The sequence below is a fragment of the Oncorhynchus kisutch genome, linkage group LG16 (assembly GCF_002021735.2).
Source record: "Oncorhynchus kisutch isolate 150728-3 linkage group LG16, Okis_V2, whole genome shotgun sequence".
NCBI lineage: Eukaryota > Metazoa > Chordata > Actinopteri > Salmoniformes > Salmonidae > Oncorhynchus > Oncorhynchus kisutch.
The window spans coordinates 50,023,267-50,040,924 of record NC_034189.2 but is presented as its reverse complement, the minus strand read 5'-3'; the positions used below and the strand labels follow the sequence as shown (position 1 = coordinate 50,040,924).

Here is a 17,658-nt window from a genome sequence, read left to right as displayed (position 1 = left end):
CCTTGCTCAGAACATGAGAACATATGAAAGCTGGTGGTTCCTTTTAACATGAGACTTCAATATTCCAAGGAAAGAAGTTTTAGGTTGTAGTTAATATAGTATTTATATTAATAGTTATATTTATTTATTTCTCTCTACCATTTGTATTTCGTATACCTTTGACTATTGGAGGTTCTTATAGGCACTATAGTATTGCCAGTGTAACAGTATAGCTTCCGTCCCTCTCCTCGCCCCTACCTGGGCTCGAACCAGGAACAGATCGACAACAACCACACTTGAAGTAGCATTACCCATGCAGAGCAAGGGGAACAACTACTCCAAGTCTCAGAGTGAGTGACGTTTGAAACGGTATTAGCGCACACCCAGCTAACTAGCTAGCCATTTCACATCGGTTACACCAGCCATTAGGCTGATAGGCTTGAAGTCATAAACAGCGCTGTGCTTGCGAAGAGTGCTCAGTCAGACTGCTCTATCAAATCATAGACTTAATTATAACATAATAACACACAGAAATACGAGCCTTTGGTCATTAATATGGTCGAATCCGGAAACTATCATTTCGAAAACAAAATGTTTATTATTTCAGTGAAATACGGAACAGTTCAGTATTATACATATTGGGTGGCTTCCCTAAGTCTAAATATTCTTGTTACATTGCACAACCTTCAATGTTATGTCACAATTAAGTAAAATTCTGGCAAATTAGTTCGCAATGAGCCAGGCTGCCCAAACTGTTGCATACACCCTGACTTACACAACTTCACCTGGTTAATAATTACACAATTTACACAACTTCACCTGGTTAATATTACCTGCTAACTTGGATTTCTTTTAGCTAAATATGCAGGTTTAAAAATATATACTTCTGTGTATTGATTTTAAGAAAGGCAGTGGTGTTTATGGTTAGGTACAGTCGTCCAACGATTGTGCTTTTTCGCAAATGCGCTTTTGTTAAATCATCCCCCAGCGTTGCATCGATTATATGCAACGCAGGAAACGCTAGATAAACGAGTAATATCATCAACCATGTGTAGTTATAAATAGTTATTATGATTGATTGATTGTTTTTTATAAGATAAGTTTAATGCTAGCTAGCAACTTACTTTGGCTTCCACTGCATTCGCGTAACAGGCAGCCTCCTCGTGGAGGGCAATGAGAGGCAGGTGGTTAGAGCGTTGGACTAGTTAACTGTAAGTTTGCAAGATTGAACGTGAAAATCTGCTGTTCTGCCACTGAACAAGGCAGTTAACCCACTGTTCCTAGGCCGTCATTGAAAATAAGAATATGTTCTTAACTGACTTGCCTAGTTAAATAAAGGTGACATTTAAAAAAATAGGGAGGAGAGAGAGAATGACATTTTTGCATTTTTGGTGCATCGTTGTCACCCTCAGTGAGTCAGTATGTTGTATGAGCGTTGAAGGAATAATCCAATCAAAAACGATATTTTGGTATTTTTTGTCATTACTCCACTGTTGATACAGTCCCAAAATGTTTGGCATGTCATCAACCAAATTTTCAAGATACATATCTTGAGTCCAATATCTTGAAAACTTGACTGCTGACAGGAAAACATGTTGGGTCTGTATCAACCGTAGACTAATGACAAAAAAGACAGCAAAGGAACTCTGTCCCCCCCTGTCCTCACTCCCTGTATCTCTCTCTACCACACCCTTACACAATCTCTCTGTCCTGTATCTCTCTCTACCTCACCCTTGCACAATCTCTTCTGTATCTCTCTCTACCTCACCCAGTATCTCTCTCTACCTCACCCTGTATCTCTCTCTACCTCACCCTTACACAATCTCTCTGTCCTGTATCTCTCTCTACCTCACCCTTGCACAATCTCTTCTGGATCTCTCTCTACCTCACCCAGTATCTCTCTCTACCTCACCCTTACACAATCTCTCTCTCCTGTATCTCTCTCTACCTCACCCTTACACAATCTCTTCTGTATCTCTCTCTACCTCACCCAGTATCTCTCTCTACCTCACCCTGTATCTCTCTCTACCTCACCCTTACACAATCTCTCTGTCCTGTATCTCTCTCTACCTCACCCTTGCACAATCTCTTCTGGATCTCTCTCTACCTCACCCTTACACAATCTCTCTCTCCTGTATCTCTCTCTACCTCACCCGTACACAATCTCTCTCTCCTGTATCTCTCTCTACCTCACCCGTACACACTCTCTCTCTCCTGTATCTCTCTCTACCTCACCCTTACACAATCTCTCTCTCCTGTATCTCTCTCTACCTCACCCGTACACAATCTCTCTCTCCTGTATCTCTCTCTACCTCACCCGTACACACTCTCCTGTATCTCTCTCTACCTCACCCGTACACACTCTCCTGTATCTCTCTCTACCTCACCCGTACACACTCTCCTGTATCTCTTTATCACTGAATCCTCCCTCCTTTTATCTGTTTCTCTATCTCCTCATCCCTCTTCACATGACCTCCTCTCTCTTCCTGTCTCTCCTTCCACTGACAGAGAGGTTCCTAACCCCAACACAACGACGCAGCACTCATCACCTACATGCTCCCCAAGGGCCTAAGAGATGCTCTGCCATTTCCTGATTGCTAAAATTCTAATAGTTCACCTAATATATTTTACATAACCAAAACAGACCTACCGCTTCTTAGACGTACTTTAAATGAGAATGACAGATCTTTAACTAACATTTCCATGTGAATTATGGTTGGGTTGCCCCAAAACGTACATATCGTAGCTTGAAGGGAGCTTTAGGAAGATGTTAAACTAACAGCCTGGAAGAATAGTCTGTTTCTGTGGCCATTTCACTTGCTTATGGCTGCAAAAGATGGAAAATACAATTGAGCAGTGCCAAAATGTACTTGGACACATTTTCAAGAGAAACTGTGGAACTAATTGGGAATTCAGAATTAGGCGATGATAAGATTTGTCCATGACGCAAGCAGTACTAATTTTACACACACTCACAAACACACCTAAAAAAACACAGAAATATGAACCCACCATGTTCTTTCCCAAGGTGCCAAGGTCTTTGGGTGGCCTCAAGCATATCATCAGCCCTGGACAGCCTGCTGACAGATCAAACACACTCTGGCCTCTAGGGCAGGATCATCAACTAGATTCAGCTGTGGGACATTTTTTTCTTGAGCAGATGGTCAGGGGGCCAGAACATAATTACAAATAATTTGTGGACTGCAAATTGACCCAAACAGATATCATATTTGACTAAAACATAGTCACTATTATGAGTGTGAATACTTAGGAACAGATTTTTAAAATGTAAATCACCTTAGCAGATTTGATGGTGTTTTTACAGTCTTTTATGTTCCAAACTTTTTTTTCTGCTCTACGGAGTGTCAGATGTGTGTGTGTGTGTGTGTGTGTGTGGATAAACAAGAGAATGTGTGTCCATATTCCTCTTCAACTAGCACAGATGCTTGTTCTCAGCTACTGTAGTCAACGTACAGTTTCATTATGAGTGATTATCACATTGAACGTTAGAGCAAATAAACATGATAGAAAAGTTGGTTCTTCTCTGTATGAGTGGTGTTCTGGCATTGAACCAGTCCCCCAGAGAGACTGACAGACCTACAGATATACTACTCCATAACTACTGCATAGCAACCTCATTATGAACCTGATCTTACTCCAGGGATTGGACAGATGTGTTTTATAGGCCTCATTCCAAACACTGTTATACCTTGGTGAGCATAGCACAAGGAATAGAAGTGTGTGTGTATGTGTGTGTGTGTGCGTGCGTGTGAGAGAGAAAGAGCGAGAGAGAGAGAGAGAAAGAGAGAGAGAGAGAAAGAGAGAAAGAAAGAGAGAGAGAGAGAGAGAGAGAGAGAGAGAGAGAGAGAGAGAGAGAGAGAGAGAGAGAGAGAGGGAGAGGGAGAGGGAGAGGGAGAGAGAGAGGGAGAGAGAGAGAGGGAGAGAGCGAGAGAGAGAGAAAGAGAGGGAGAGGGAGAGGGAGAGGGAGAGAGAGAGGGAGAGAGAGAGAGGGAGAGAGCGAGAGCGAGAGAAAGAGAGTTTTTGAGTTTTTATAAAACCTTTATTTTTTACTCAAGTGTTAACATAAATAATGACACACTGCCTTTTCAGAAATGAAACAACAAATGTAATTCTTAAACAAAAATAAATACATAATATATACATTCAACTTATTTCATCAGCAAAAAATAATTTCCCCTCCTCTACAAAACAAAGTGCTCCTTCGTAGGCCCACTTCTCCTCAAATAATAGGAGATCTTTTACATCTTATGTTTCCTACTCAGAAAAATTGACATCTTAGCTTGTCCCAAAATAAAATTTAACATTTGACATTTTCCTTTCTGTTGTTTACTATATTGAAACCTCAAAATAAAAACAGTGTTATTGAAAAACTCCTCTACAGCTTTAAACAAAGATTCCAGCATTTCCAATAGAGGTTTTATCCTCTCACACTCCATAAAACAGTGAAAAATGGTTTCTCTTATATTACAAAAAGGACATCCATCTCTAACATCTGAGTTAGTAACAGATACAAAAGCATTAACTGCAATGATGCCATGTAAAACCCTCCATTGCATATCACCAGTACCCTTTTGTAACGGTGGTTTGTACAGTGCCCTCCATGCTGGCTTTACCTTGTCATCAATGCCCAATTTTACCCTCCATGGAGTGTCTTTTCTATTTTTCTATTTATCTTTATTCAACACCTTGACACACCCCCTATACAAGTCCTTCCCATTCACCTCATCCAAACCCACCTCCTCCAACCCTCTCAAATCCAGCAATAACGCCTTTCTTTCTGACTCTGGGATATTTGGTGTAATCCCTAGTCTTGGAAATGAGACGTCTTCATCTTGTACCTTCTTCTTGTGGCTACTAAGCATACCTCATTCTTCCGCTGACAGAGACTTCCTGCAGCTCCCCAGCATTTGTCCGACAATCCTTTCCGACCTCATCCCCAAATGTTCTGCCACCCGTCTTCCATCCATTAAGGCGGGCCCAGCCATGGCCATTAACTGTTTTAAGGTGATGATTTTCCCCTTCACCAGAATCTTTGAGAAATTTGGAACAGCTGCAGTTGTACAATCCAGTCTTGCCCCATACACCAGAGGTTCCTCCAACAGCCAATGCACTGACTCCGCTGAAGTTTGTCTGGACACCTTCATTATGCTCCACACTCTGAGAAGGCCTCTGTAAAACGGAGGTACTCCCTCCCTAGAAATCTGGCTACTATCAACCAGAAATAAAGCCTTCTTTAAACCTAATCCTCCAACACGCTGTAATACAAGACCTGCCACCCCTCTCCACACCACATTTTCCGGTCCATAAAGCAACCTTTGAATAAACTGAAACCGGAAAGCAGCAGCCCTACTAGCAAGACAAATACAAAACACTTTGTGGAACCCAGTGATATTTATCCCAAAAGAAATCCACAATAATTGCCTGTATCTTAGCCAGAAGGCCAGATGGTGGTTCTAAAACTGACAACCGATGCCACAGTGCAGAGGCAATCACATTGTTAACTATAATAGTGCGCATATATGACATACGAGATAGTAACCAACGCCATCTCCTCATCCTCCCTTCCACCATTTCAACCACCCCACTCCAATTTTTTTCCATAATCCCCTCATCTCCTAGGTACACTCCAAGATACTTAAAACCTCCCTTACACCATTCTAGCCCCCCTGGCAAAGCCATGATCCCTCCAGACCATTCTCCAATCTGTAAAGCACAACTCTTTTCCCAATTTACCTTTGCAGAGGATATTCCCCTAAAACGATCAACCATTAGACTCAAGCTATCCACCTCCGCTTGATTTTTCACTAACACAACTACATCATCAGCATAGGCTGAGAGACGAATAGGAGGAATATCCTCTGAAAAGTACACCCCTGCAATGCGACTTCTAATGCTATTTAGTAGTGGCTCTATAGCAATGGCATATAACATTCCTGACAAAGAATATCCCTGCCTAATACCTCTACACACTTTAAAAGGAGCACTCAAACCACCGTTAGTTAACTTTCAATACACTTTCAATGTCACCATATATCACCTTTATCATGGCAATAAAACCAGAGCTGAACCCAAACGCCTCAAACGTGTGCCATAAATATTGATGTTCAACTCGGTCAAATGCCTTTTCCTGATAAATTGAAATTAGACCAGCATCCAACCCAATAGCCCTAGAGACGTCCAAAAAAATCACGAATCAGAGAAATGTTATCCCCTATCTGCCTGCCAGGAACACAGTAGGACTGATCCGTATGTATGATTTGCCCCATCATCTCCCTCAGCCTGTTGGACAAAGCCTTTGACAATATCTTATAATCAGTGCACAATAAAGCCACCGGCCTCCAGTTCTTCACCTCCCTCGGGTCACCCTTTTTGGGCAGTAGGGTGAGGACAGCCCTTCTGCAGCTTATTGGTAGTAACCCTCCGGTTAAACTATCATTAACTACTTCTAACCAATCCTCTCCCAACATAGCCCAAAAAGACTTAAAAAAGTCAACGGGAAGCCCATCAATGCCTGGTGCCCTTCCATTTTCCATGCCTTTTAATGCAGTGTATAAATCCTGCAAAGACAATGGTTGCTCAAGCTCAACCTGAGCTTCTGCAGCCACCTTTGGGAGCCCATCAAAGAACTGCTGTGTCACTGTTTTATCCTCTTTGTGCTCACACTTGTAGAGCTCAGCATAGAACTCTACTGCCCTCTTTCTAATTTCACTAGGGCTAGTGAGCTCTTGTCCAACAGCTGATTTGAGACAATGAATAATTTTTCTTTGTCCATTCTTTTTCTCTAAACCAAAGAAAAATGTGGATGAGGCATCCATTTCAGATATTCCCTGAAACTTACTTCTCACCAATGCCCCCTGTGCTCTGATACCCAGCAGGTCTGCCAATGCAGCTTTTCTCCTCTTGAGGGCCTGAGTATGGCCTCGATCTCCTGTGGTCTCAACCAACGTCATGAGTTCCACTATTTCAATCTCTAGGGCTTTCATTGATCTGGTGATATCTTTGGTGACATTCCTCGTGTATTGATTACAAAATTGTTGAATCTGGATTCTCCCTATATCCCACCACTGTTGAATGGATACAAAACTGGCCTTTTGAGACCTCCACCTCTCCCAGAAAAACTGAAACAGTTCCTGAAGTGAGCATCACTCAATAAAGTTATATTAAAATGCCAGTATGCGCTTTTGGGTTTTACATCGTTAATGAACACCACCTCTGTTATTAAACAATGATCAGAAAATCCCACTGGAGTTATCACACTTGATTTACAGACCTGAGATTGATGCTCAAAAACATAAAACCTATCTAACCTGGCCATAGAAATTATGTTCTCTCTCACATGCGCCCAGGTGTACTGCCTTGTTCCTCCATGTTGACTCCGCCAAATATCACACAGTTCATGTGTTACAATGAGGCGTTTTAAAAAAGTCCTTGAGGCTATATGAGGTTCTTGGTGATTTCTATCTAAATCACTAACTGTGCAGTTAAAATCCCCAGCAATAAATAAATAATCTTCTTTGTTACATTTCTCAATGGTATTTGATAATGTCTCTAAAAAACATACCCTCTCAACTGTCACCACTGGGGCATATACATTTATCAGACACATAGTGATGTTTTCATACCTTGCTCTAACTTTTAATAACCTCCCCTCAACTACCTCTTCAACCTCATATGACAAAGGCAAAAACCCTTTTGAGAACAAGATAACCACACCCCCACTTTTTGAGTTTTTATGACTACACACCACTGTCCCCCCCCCACTCCTGTTGCCACATAACTTCATTTTCCAAATTACTATGCGTTTCTTGTAGAAAATTTATGTCACTTCCCTTTCCCCTAATTAACTCATACACCATGGCTCTTTTTTTAACATCTCTTGCCCCATTTACGTTTAAAGAAGAGATCTTAAAACTGCTCATGGATGAAAAAAAATACAGAGGAAGATACAGCCACCACATCTCTTTACAGAGTTAATACTGCAACTGAACTCTTTCATTTTCTTTAGAATTTACATCACTTATCACTCTCGTGACCACTTTCTTGAGTCTAGCAATTTCAGGGCTTTTCAAACTTCCCCCTGTAATTTTTGACATCAGAAACTTTGCTGATTCAATAAACACTTCACGTTCAGGGAAAAATCAGTTACATTGTAATCCTGTATATATTTCTTCCCTTTTGTCAACTTCAGAAATTGACGTATCTTCTCGATCCCATACCTCCCTTCCACCCCATTTATCTCACTATATTGTTGTGACGCGTCAGATGACTCACTCTCGCTATTCTCCCCAGAAGAAAAACCCACCATCTCTAAAACTTGTTCATCTTCAACTGATTTATCAATCTCTACCTTTCTCTTAGAATTAGACCCTTCACCACCCCTTAAATTCTTCCTTTTACTCCTCGGTATTTTGAAAACATCCGCTTCCTTTTCCGTTATTTCAATCTCCTCTTGACCTCCAATTTCATTTTCCAGCACCACCTCAGCGACGGCAGTCGCAATATCACCTACTGTTTCCCATCCCTCTTTTTTCAGATCTACAACAATTGCCCACCAAATCCATCAATCTTAAAACTAAACGCTAAATTCAGTTCATCTCCGTCCTTTTTTAAATCATATGCACTTGTCTCCTATGAGACACGACATGTTTCAACAACGGAGATTTGCATCCAAAAGAACCTTCTTTATTGTAGATTCGATTTGACCATGGCGAGATAACTCTCGCTCCAACACTTCATCTCTAACAAATGGTGGCACGTTAGAAAGTATAACTTTCTTCGCCGGATTCATAAGCGGAAATACCGGCGTCTGTGTCTCCCGCAACACAACACCCCTCTCAACTATTTTATTCACCTTTTCAATTGAATCTAAGAATATCACTACAGCGCTATTCATCCTTGAGGCTGATTTGATGCTATCATACCCAATGGTAGCACCCACAGCCAAGCTACATTCTTCCACTGAACACCCGACCGCAGCAGGAATCTTTACTCCATGCCTCCGACTAAGTTTTTCAAACTCTACACTTCCGCGAGTGGCCATTACAACCAGCCCCACCCGCTGGTTGTGCCCTCGCGAAAAACCAACCTCAAAGATCCCACCACTCCTATACGTGCTTAGTGATAGTTAAACAATATACCCTTAAAACAACTAAACTAATCAATATACAGTGCCTTGCGAAAGTATTCGGCCCCCTTGAACTTTGCGACCTTTTGCCACATTTCAGGCTTCAAACATAAAGATATAAAATTGTATTTTTTTGTGAAGAATCAACAACAAGTGGGACACAATCATGAAGTGGAACGACATTTATTGGATATTTCAAACTTTTTTAACAAATCAAAAACTGAAAATTGGGCGTGCAAAATTATTCAGCCCCTTTACTTTCAGTGCAGCAAACTCTCTCCAGAAGTTCAGTGAGGATCTCTGAATGATCCAATGTTGACCTAAATGACTAATGATGATAAATACAATCCACTTGTGTGTAATCAAGTCTCCGTATAAATGCACCTGCACTGTGATAGTCTCAGAGGTCCGTTAAAAGCGCAGAGAGCATCACGAAGAACAAGGAACACACCAGGCAGGTCCGAGATACTGTTGTGAAGAAGTTTAAAGCCGGATTTGGATACAAAAAGATTTCCCAAGCTTTAAACATCCCAAGGAGCACTGTGCAAGCGATAATATTGAAAGGGAAGGAGTATCAGACCACTGCAAATCTACCAAGACCTGGCCGTCCCTCTAAACTTTCAGCTCATACAAGGAGAAGACTGATCAGAGATGCAGCCAAGAGGCCCATGATCACTCTGGATGAACTGCAGAGATCTACAGCTGAGGTGGGAGACTCTGTCCATAGGACAACAATCAGTCGTATATTGCACAAATCTGGCCTTTATGGAAGAGTGGCAAGAAGAAAGCCATTTCTTAAAGATATCCATAAAAAGTGTCGTTTAAAGTTTGCCACAAGCCACCTGGGAGACACACCAAACATGTGGAAGAAGGTGCTCTGGTCAGATGAAACCAAAATTGAACTTTTTGGCAACAATGCAAAACGTTATGTTTAGCGTAAAAGCAACACAGCTCATCACCCTGAACACACCATACCCACTGTCAAACATGGTGGTGGCAGCATCATGGTTTGGGCCTGCTTTTCTTCAGCAGGGACAGGGAAGATGGTTAAAATTGATGGGAAGATGGATGGAGCCAAATACAGGACCATTCTGGAAGAAAACCTGATGGAGTCTGCAAAAGACCTGAGACTGGGACGGAGATTTGTCTTCCAACAAGACAATGATCCAAAACATAAAGCAAAATCTACAATGGAATGGTTCAAAAATAAACATATCCAGGTGTTAGAATGGCCAAGTCAAAGTCCAGACCTGAATCCAATCGAGAATCTGTGGAAAGAACTGAAAACTGCTGTTCACAAATGCTCTCCATCCAACCTCACTGAGCTCGAGCTGTTTTGCAAGGAGGAATGGGAAAAAAATGTCAGTCTCTCGATGTGCAAAACTGATAGAGACATACCCCAAGCGACTTACAGCTGTAATCGCAGCAAAAGGTGGCGCTACAAAGTATTAACTTAAGGGGGCTGAATAATTTTGCACGCCCAATCTTTCAGTTTTTGATTTGTTAAAAAAGTTTGAAATATCCAATAAATGTCGTTCCACTTCATGAATGTGTCCCACTTGTTGTTGATTCTTCACAAAAAAATACAGTTTTATATCTTTATGTTTGAAGCCTGAAATGTGGCAAAAGGTCGCAAAGTTCAAGGGGGCCGAATACTTTCGCAAGGCACTGTATATATATATACATACCAAAACCCAATAGAGTGAAAAGAAATTGCATTCGCTCTCACAGTCACTCCTGCTTGACGACTCACTCCCAGCATGCACTCCGACGAGAGAGAGAGAGAGAGAGAGAGAGAGAGAGAGAGAGAGAGAGAGAGAGAGAGAGAGAGAGAGAGAGAGAGAGAGAGAGAGAGAAAGAGAGAAAGAAAGAAAGAAAGAAAGAAAGAAAGAAAGAAAGAAAGAAAGAAAGAAAGAGAGAGAGAGAGAAAGAAAGAGAAAGAAAAGAAACAAACAAGTAGGGCATGTGTTATTACTGTGCAATTATAATTTGACCATGTTGTTTCTTAGTACATACCAGGTCATTTCTGACTCCTAGAAAGTGCAGCTGATATTCCATGATAGGAAGCCAGAGTAGAGAACCGCAGTTCAAATAATATGGGAATATAAATAAACTAAATTAGAGGAAGTCTTTATTTCAGCACTTCCTTACCAACCTTGAACCAATCAGCATGAGGAAGCCAGCAGAGTAGGTCAAACACACACATGATGTAGGCATATGCTCACATACAGTACAAACACACACACCACATTTAAAGGAAAACACACACACACAGGCACGCATGCAAACGCACACACAAGCACACACACCACATCAGTGTGTCCCATTTTTCATTCCTGAAAAATCTGACAGTTTCTGTTTTTCTGTCATGACCTCACAGTAAAGTACTCTCTCTAAGTTGTCATACCTTGGTGTGGGGACAGAATTCCCCCCTGATCAGATGGCTCCAACAGTCTCAGCATGATCTGGCTGTTGCAGTATAAACAACACATTTTTGTAGTTATTTTTAACCTTTATTTAACTAGGCAAGTCAGGTAAACTCGGCAAACATGTGTTTAGTCTGAAATGGCACCCTACACACTACTGTATATAGTGCACTACTTTTGACCTGAGCCATTTGTAAGTCACTCTGGATAAGAGTGTCTGCTAAATGACTAACATGGAGATTAAACATTTCAGACACAGACATGGAATCCAAGGAATAATGTTGCAGGTGGTAATTAATCTCTTATCACACAACTTGGAAAGCTACAAAGGACAATACAAATATGGCGATTGCAATAGGGTTTATAAGTTAAAAAATATATATATATTTCACCTTTATTTAACCAGGTAGGCTAGTTGAGAACACCTTTATTTAACCAGGTAGGCTAGTTGAGAACACCTTTATTTAACCAGGTAGGCTAGTTGAGAACACCTTTATTTAACCAGGTAGGCTAGTTGAGAACACCTTTATTTAACCAGGTAGGCTAGTTGAGAACACCTTTATTTAACCAGGTAGGCTAGTTGAGAACACCTTTATTTAACCAGGTAGGCTAGTTGAGAACACCTTTATTTAACCAGGTAGGCTAGTTGAGAACACCTTTATTTAACCAGGTAGGCTAGTTGAGAACACCTTTATTTAACCAGGTAGGCTAGTTGAGAACACCTTTATTTAACCAGGTAGGCTAGTTGAGAACACCTTTATTTAACCAGGTAGGCTAGTTGAGAACACCTTTATTTAACCAGGTAGGCTAGTTGAGAACACCTTTATTTAACCAGGTAGGCTGGTTGAGAACACCTTTATTTAACCAGGTAGGCTAGTTGAGAACACCTTTATTTAACCAGGTAGGCTAGTTGAGAACAAGTTCTCATTTACAACTGCGACCTGGCCAAGATAAAGCAAAGCAGTTTGACACAAACAACAACACAGAGTTACACATGGAATAAACAAACATACATGGAATAAACAAACATACAGTGGGCAAAAAAGTATTTAGTCAGCCACCAATTGTGCAAGTTCTCAAACTTAAAAAGATGAGAGAGGCCTGTAATTTTCATCATAGGTACACTTCAACTATGACAGACAAAATGAGAAAAAAAAAATATCCAGAAAATCACATTGTAGGATTTTTTATGAATTTATTTGCAAATTATGGTGGAAAATAAGTATTTGGTCAATAACAAAAGTTTATCTCAATACTTTGTTATATACCCTTTGTTGGCAATGACAGAGGTCAAACGTTTTCTGTAAGTTTTCTGTAAGTCTTCTCCTCTAGAGCAGTGATGTTTTGGGGCTGTTGCTGGGCAACACAGACTTTCAACTCCCTCCAAAGATTTTCTATGGGGTTGAGATCTGGAGACTGGCTAGGCCACTCCAGGACCTTGAAATGCTTCTTACGAAGTCACTCCTTCGTTGCCCGGGCGGTGTGTTTGGGATCATTGTCATGCTGAAAGACCCAGCCACGTTTCATCTTCAATGCCCTTGCTGATGGAAGGAGGTTTTTACTCAAAATCTCACGATACATGGCCCCATTCATTCTTTCCTTTACACGGATCAGTCGTCCTGGTCCCTTTGCAGAAAAACAGCTCCAAAGCATGATGTTTCCACCCCTATGCTTCACAGTAGGTATGGTGTTCTTTGGATGCAACTCAGCATTCTTTGTCCTCCAAACACGACGAGTTGAGTTTTTACCAAAAAGTTATATTTTGGTTTCATCTGACCATATGACATTCTCCCAATCTTCTTCTGGATCATCCAAGTGCTCTCTAGCAAATTTCAGATGGGCCTGGACATGTATGGGCTTAAGCAGGGGGACACGTCTGGCACTGCAGGATTTGAGTCCCTGGCGGCGTAGTGTGCTACTGATGGTAGGCTTTGTTACTTTGGTCCCAGCTCTCTGCAGGTCATTCACTAGGTCCCCCCGTGTGGTTCTGGGGTTTTTGCTCACCGTTCTTGTGATAATTTTGATCCCACGGGGTGAGATCTTGCGTGGAGCCCCAGATCGAGGGAGATTATCAGTGGTCTTGTATGTCTTCCATTTCCTAATAATTTCTCCCACAGTTGATTTATTCAAACCAAGCTGCTTACCTATTGCAGATTCAGTCTTCCCAGCCTGGTGCAGGTCTACAATTTTGTTTCTGGTGTCCTTTGACAGCTCTTTGGTCTTGGCCATAGTGGAGTTTGGAGTGTGACTGTTTGAGGTTGTGGACAGGTGTCTTTTATACTGATAACAAGTTCAAACAGGTGCCATTAATACAGGTAACGAGTGGAGGACAGAGGAGCCTCTTAAAGAAGAAGTTACAGGTCTGTGAGAGCCAGAAATCTTGCTCGTTTGTAGGTGACCAAATACTTATTTTCCACCATAATTTGCAAATAAATTAATAAAAAATCCTACAATGTGATTTTCTGGATTTTTTTTTCTCATTTTGTCTGTCATAGTTGAAGTGTACCTATGATGAAAATTACAGGCCTCTCTCATCTTTTTAAGTGGGAGAACATGCACAATTGGTGGCTGACTAAATACTTTTTTTGCCCCACTGTACAGTCAATTATACAATAGAAAAAGTCTATATACAGTGTGTGCAAATGAGGTAGGATAAGGTAGGTAAGGCAATATATAGGCCATAGTGGCGAAATAATTACAATATAGCATTTAAACACTGGAGTGATAGATGTGTAGAAGTTGTGTGCAAGAAGATATACTGGGGTGCAAAGGAGCTAAAGAAATCATATAAATAACAGTATGGGGATGAAGTACTGTAGTTCATCGATAGTTAAATATTAGGTCAATAATAATATTCATCATCATTAATAAACACACACGTTTCAAGGCTAAACATATTTTAACACCCATCCATTTTAAATAAGCATGCTTATGTTCCACACGGGGACCCCAGTCTTTGGAAGTTGTCGTACTGGGCAGGTTATGAGAGGCTGAGGGAGGAATGAGCAGAGTTGAATTACAAACACATTTGCGGGTGCCTTTGCTCCACTCCATACCAGCGTGGGGTAGGTAAATGTAGGTGACGGATTTTATCCACCAAATCTCAGCGGGAATACTGAGTAATGTCTGCGAGATTTATTGAGGAGACTGGAGCACGGGTTGTAGACTACTCGCGCCTGTCTCACCTGCGTGACTTTTCAGTGTGTCTTTTGGAAACTGCGACCGTAAGGTCTGATTTGAAAAAATAGAGCAGAGCCGCAACACGATATATCGGGACATTGATTTGAATTGAATGGATCATTGTTCGCTGAATTCGTCTATATGGGATGTACTGTGAGTTTCATCTGTTGTGAGGACGAGTTGTTGGTGCCCCTCGGTCGCTATGAGGAGAAAGAAGAATCCACAATCTTATCAAAGGTAAGAAAAATAATACATTTGGCCTGATTTTGGATGATATTCTTGAGTCGTTTAAGTAAAAATAGGTAGTTCGAGTACACGATCTGAACTTGACAATGGATTAAAGGGAGGTCTGTATGTTTGGCTTCAGGGCACATTTGCGTTGACGTCTGTTTGTTTACCTGTCACGCATCGTTTCTAATAACACCGCCGACGTCACTGTCACGCAGTCTTCCTATCACCCACGCAACTTTCCTTGTTAGCCTTCATTTGTTTAGAAAGGTTTACCTTGGCTTGAAACTCAAGATAAAATCCACCTATCCTTGTTTGCACTGGTAGGCTACTGTACTCTATCATTTCTGTCATGCGCTGAGACAAGAGGCACATCAGGCAATATGACGCATTTTCAGGTTGGCATATGGTGACTAGAAATAGTCTATGACAATTACCTGCACATTTTTGTAAAAGTAGTTCAAACCCCAAACAGTCAAGCTGTTTTCAAAACCTATGAGTAGAACTCGGCAGACATCCAAGTTGACTGGGGTGGTCTGGTTTTGAGTGTCTGGTCTTTGGCTTGATAACATGAAGAGGGGAAGGGGAGGTATAGCTGGGGTAACAAGATGCTGCTTTGTTTTGGTGGAATGGACAAAGTGTTATAATCGTTAAAGTATCTATGGGAAGGAGAGTAGACAAGGAAAGGAGATTTGAAAAGGAAGTCACTTAATTGTGACACAGGTCCTTACTCATGAGGTTGATGTTGTGAGTTAGTCATTCCTGGACAGTGGCTCCTTCTCCTCCTCTTCCCCTCATCCTCCCCACCTCTTCCTCATCCTCTCCCTCCTCTCCACCTTACACCCTGACCTGTCAGATCAAAAGCTACCTTTCAACCTCCCTCCACCTCCCAACTGGGGTTTATGAGGTGTGTGTGAGAGAGAGAGGGAGACCTCTTTGGTCTTCATACAAAAACCCATTTGCACCTGGGCTTCAGGTGTTTACCTGTGTGTGTGTGTGTGTGTATGTGTGTGTGTGTGTGTGTGTGTGTGTGTGTGTGTGTGTGTGTGTGTGTGTGTGTGTGTGTGTGTAGAGTGGGTTGGGGAGAGCTGACCAAGGTGCTGTGTAATAGTAGGGTTGACAGATGGACTCAAGGCTAACAGCACACCCTTCACATCAGTCAAGTCAAGTGCTCATTTCATTTACATCGATGACTTAATTGATTTAAAGTCTTCGCCCAGTCTCCTTATCACCTTATTTGACAACTGATTTACTAAACAAAAGGTACATCTCAATGGGTGGTCCAGGTATGTCATGACATGGCAGAAGTGGGCTGGGCCTTAAAACACTGAGTTTCATCCCTTCACATCCCACTGGGCACAGACATCAGTTCAACGTCTGGTTTTGATTTACATTTGGTCGAGTTGTCAACTAACGTGAATTCAACGTGAAATCACATGTCATCATGTTATTGGATTTAGGTAAAAAGTTGGATGAAAAAACAACGAAATTCCCTGATGTTGATGACTTTTTTCAAATCCAATCAGTTTTCCATGTTGATTCAACATTTTCAAATGACATTTTTTTGTTGAAATGATGTGGAAAGAACCTTGATTCAACAAGTTTTTGCCCAATGGAGGATAAAAACATAAACACCTCAATATACATTTTATCAGACACTCTTATCCAAAGCTACTTACAGGACCAATTAGGGTTAAGTACCTTGCTCAAGGGCACATCAAAAACTTTTTCACCAAGTTGGCTCGGGGATTTGAACCAGCAACCTTTCGTTACACTTGGGCTCCCAAGTGGCGCAGCGGTCTATGGCACTGCATCTCAGTGCTAAAGGCGTCACTACAGACATGGTTCAATTCAAAGCTGTATCACAACCGGCCGTGATTGGGAGTCCCATAGGGCGGCGTACAATTGGTTCAGAGTCGTCCGGGTTAAGGCTTGGCCGGGGTAGGCCGTCATTGTAAATAAGAATTTGTTCTTAACTGACTTGCCTAATTAAATATGGAAGGAGTATCAGACCACTGCAAATCTACCAAGACCTGGCCGTCCCTCTAAACTTTCAGCTCATACAAGGAGAAGACTGATCAGAGATGCAGCCAAGAGGCCCATGATCACTCTGGATGAACTGCAGAGATCTACAGCGGAGGTGGGAGACTCTGTCCATAGGACAACAATCAGTCGTATATTGCACAAATCTGGCCTTTATGGAAGAGTGGCAAGAAGAAAGCCATTTCTTAAAGATATCCATAAAAAGTGTCATTTAAAGTTTGCCACAAGCCACCTGGGAGACACACCAAACATGTGGAAGAAGGTGCTCTGGTCAGATGAAACCAAAATGGAACTTTTTGGCAACAATGCAAAACGTTATGTTTGGCGTAAAAGCAACACAGCGCATCACCCTGAACACAACATCCCCACTGTCAAACATGGTGGTGGCAGCATCATGGTTTGGGCCTGCTTTTCTTCAGCAGGGACAGGGAAGATGGTTAAAATTGATGGGAAGATGGATGGAGCCAAATACAGGACCATTCTGGAAGAAAACCTGATGGAGTCTGCAAAAGACCTGAGACTGGGACGGAGATTTGTCTTCCAACAAGACAATGATCCAAAACATAAAGCAAAATCTACAATGGAATGGTTCAAAAATAAACATATCCAGGTGTTAGAATGGCCAAGTCAAAGTCCAGATCTGAATCCAATCGAGAA

The 17,658-nt window shown here is 41.6% G+C and overlaps 1 protein-coding gene across 7 annotated transcripts in view; it reads left to right on the top strand.

Annotated features, from left to right (window-relative positions):
- Positions 1 to 14,506: 14,506 nt before the first annotated feature.
- The window catches only part of LOC109882777 (tensin), a 196,801-nt gene continuing 193,649 nt past the window's right edge, over positions 14,507 to 17,658 (top strand). For 2 of the 7 annotated variants that reach the window (XM_031792837.1, XM_031792831.1), the window contains exon 1: positions 14,507 to 14,967. In XM_031792837.1, coding sequence (XP_031648697.1) covers positions 14,872 to 14,967 — 96 coding nt within the window. In that variant the 5' untranslated portion in view covers positions 14,507 to 14,871. The remainder of the gene's footprint in view (positions 14,968 to 17,658) is intronic. The other 5 variants (XM_031792832.1, XM_031792834.1, XM_031792833.1 and 2 more) reach the window with 4 other exon arrangements.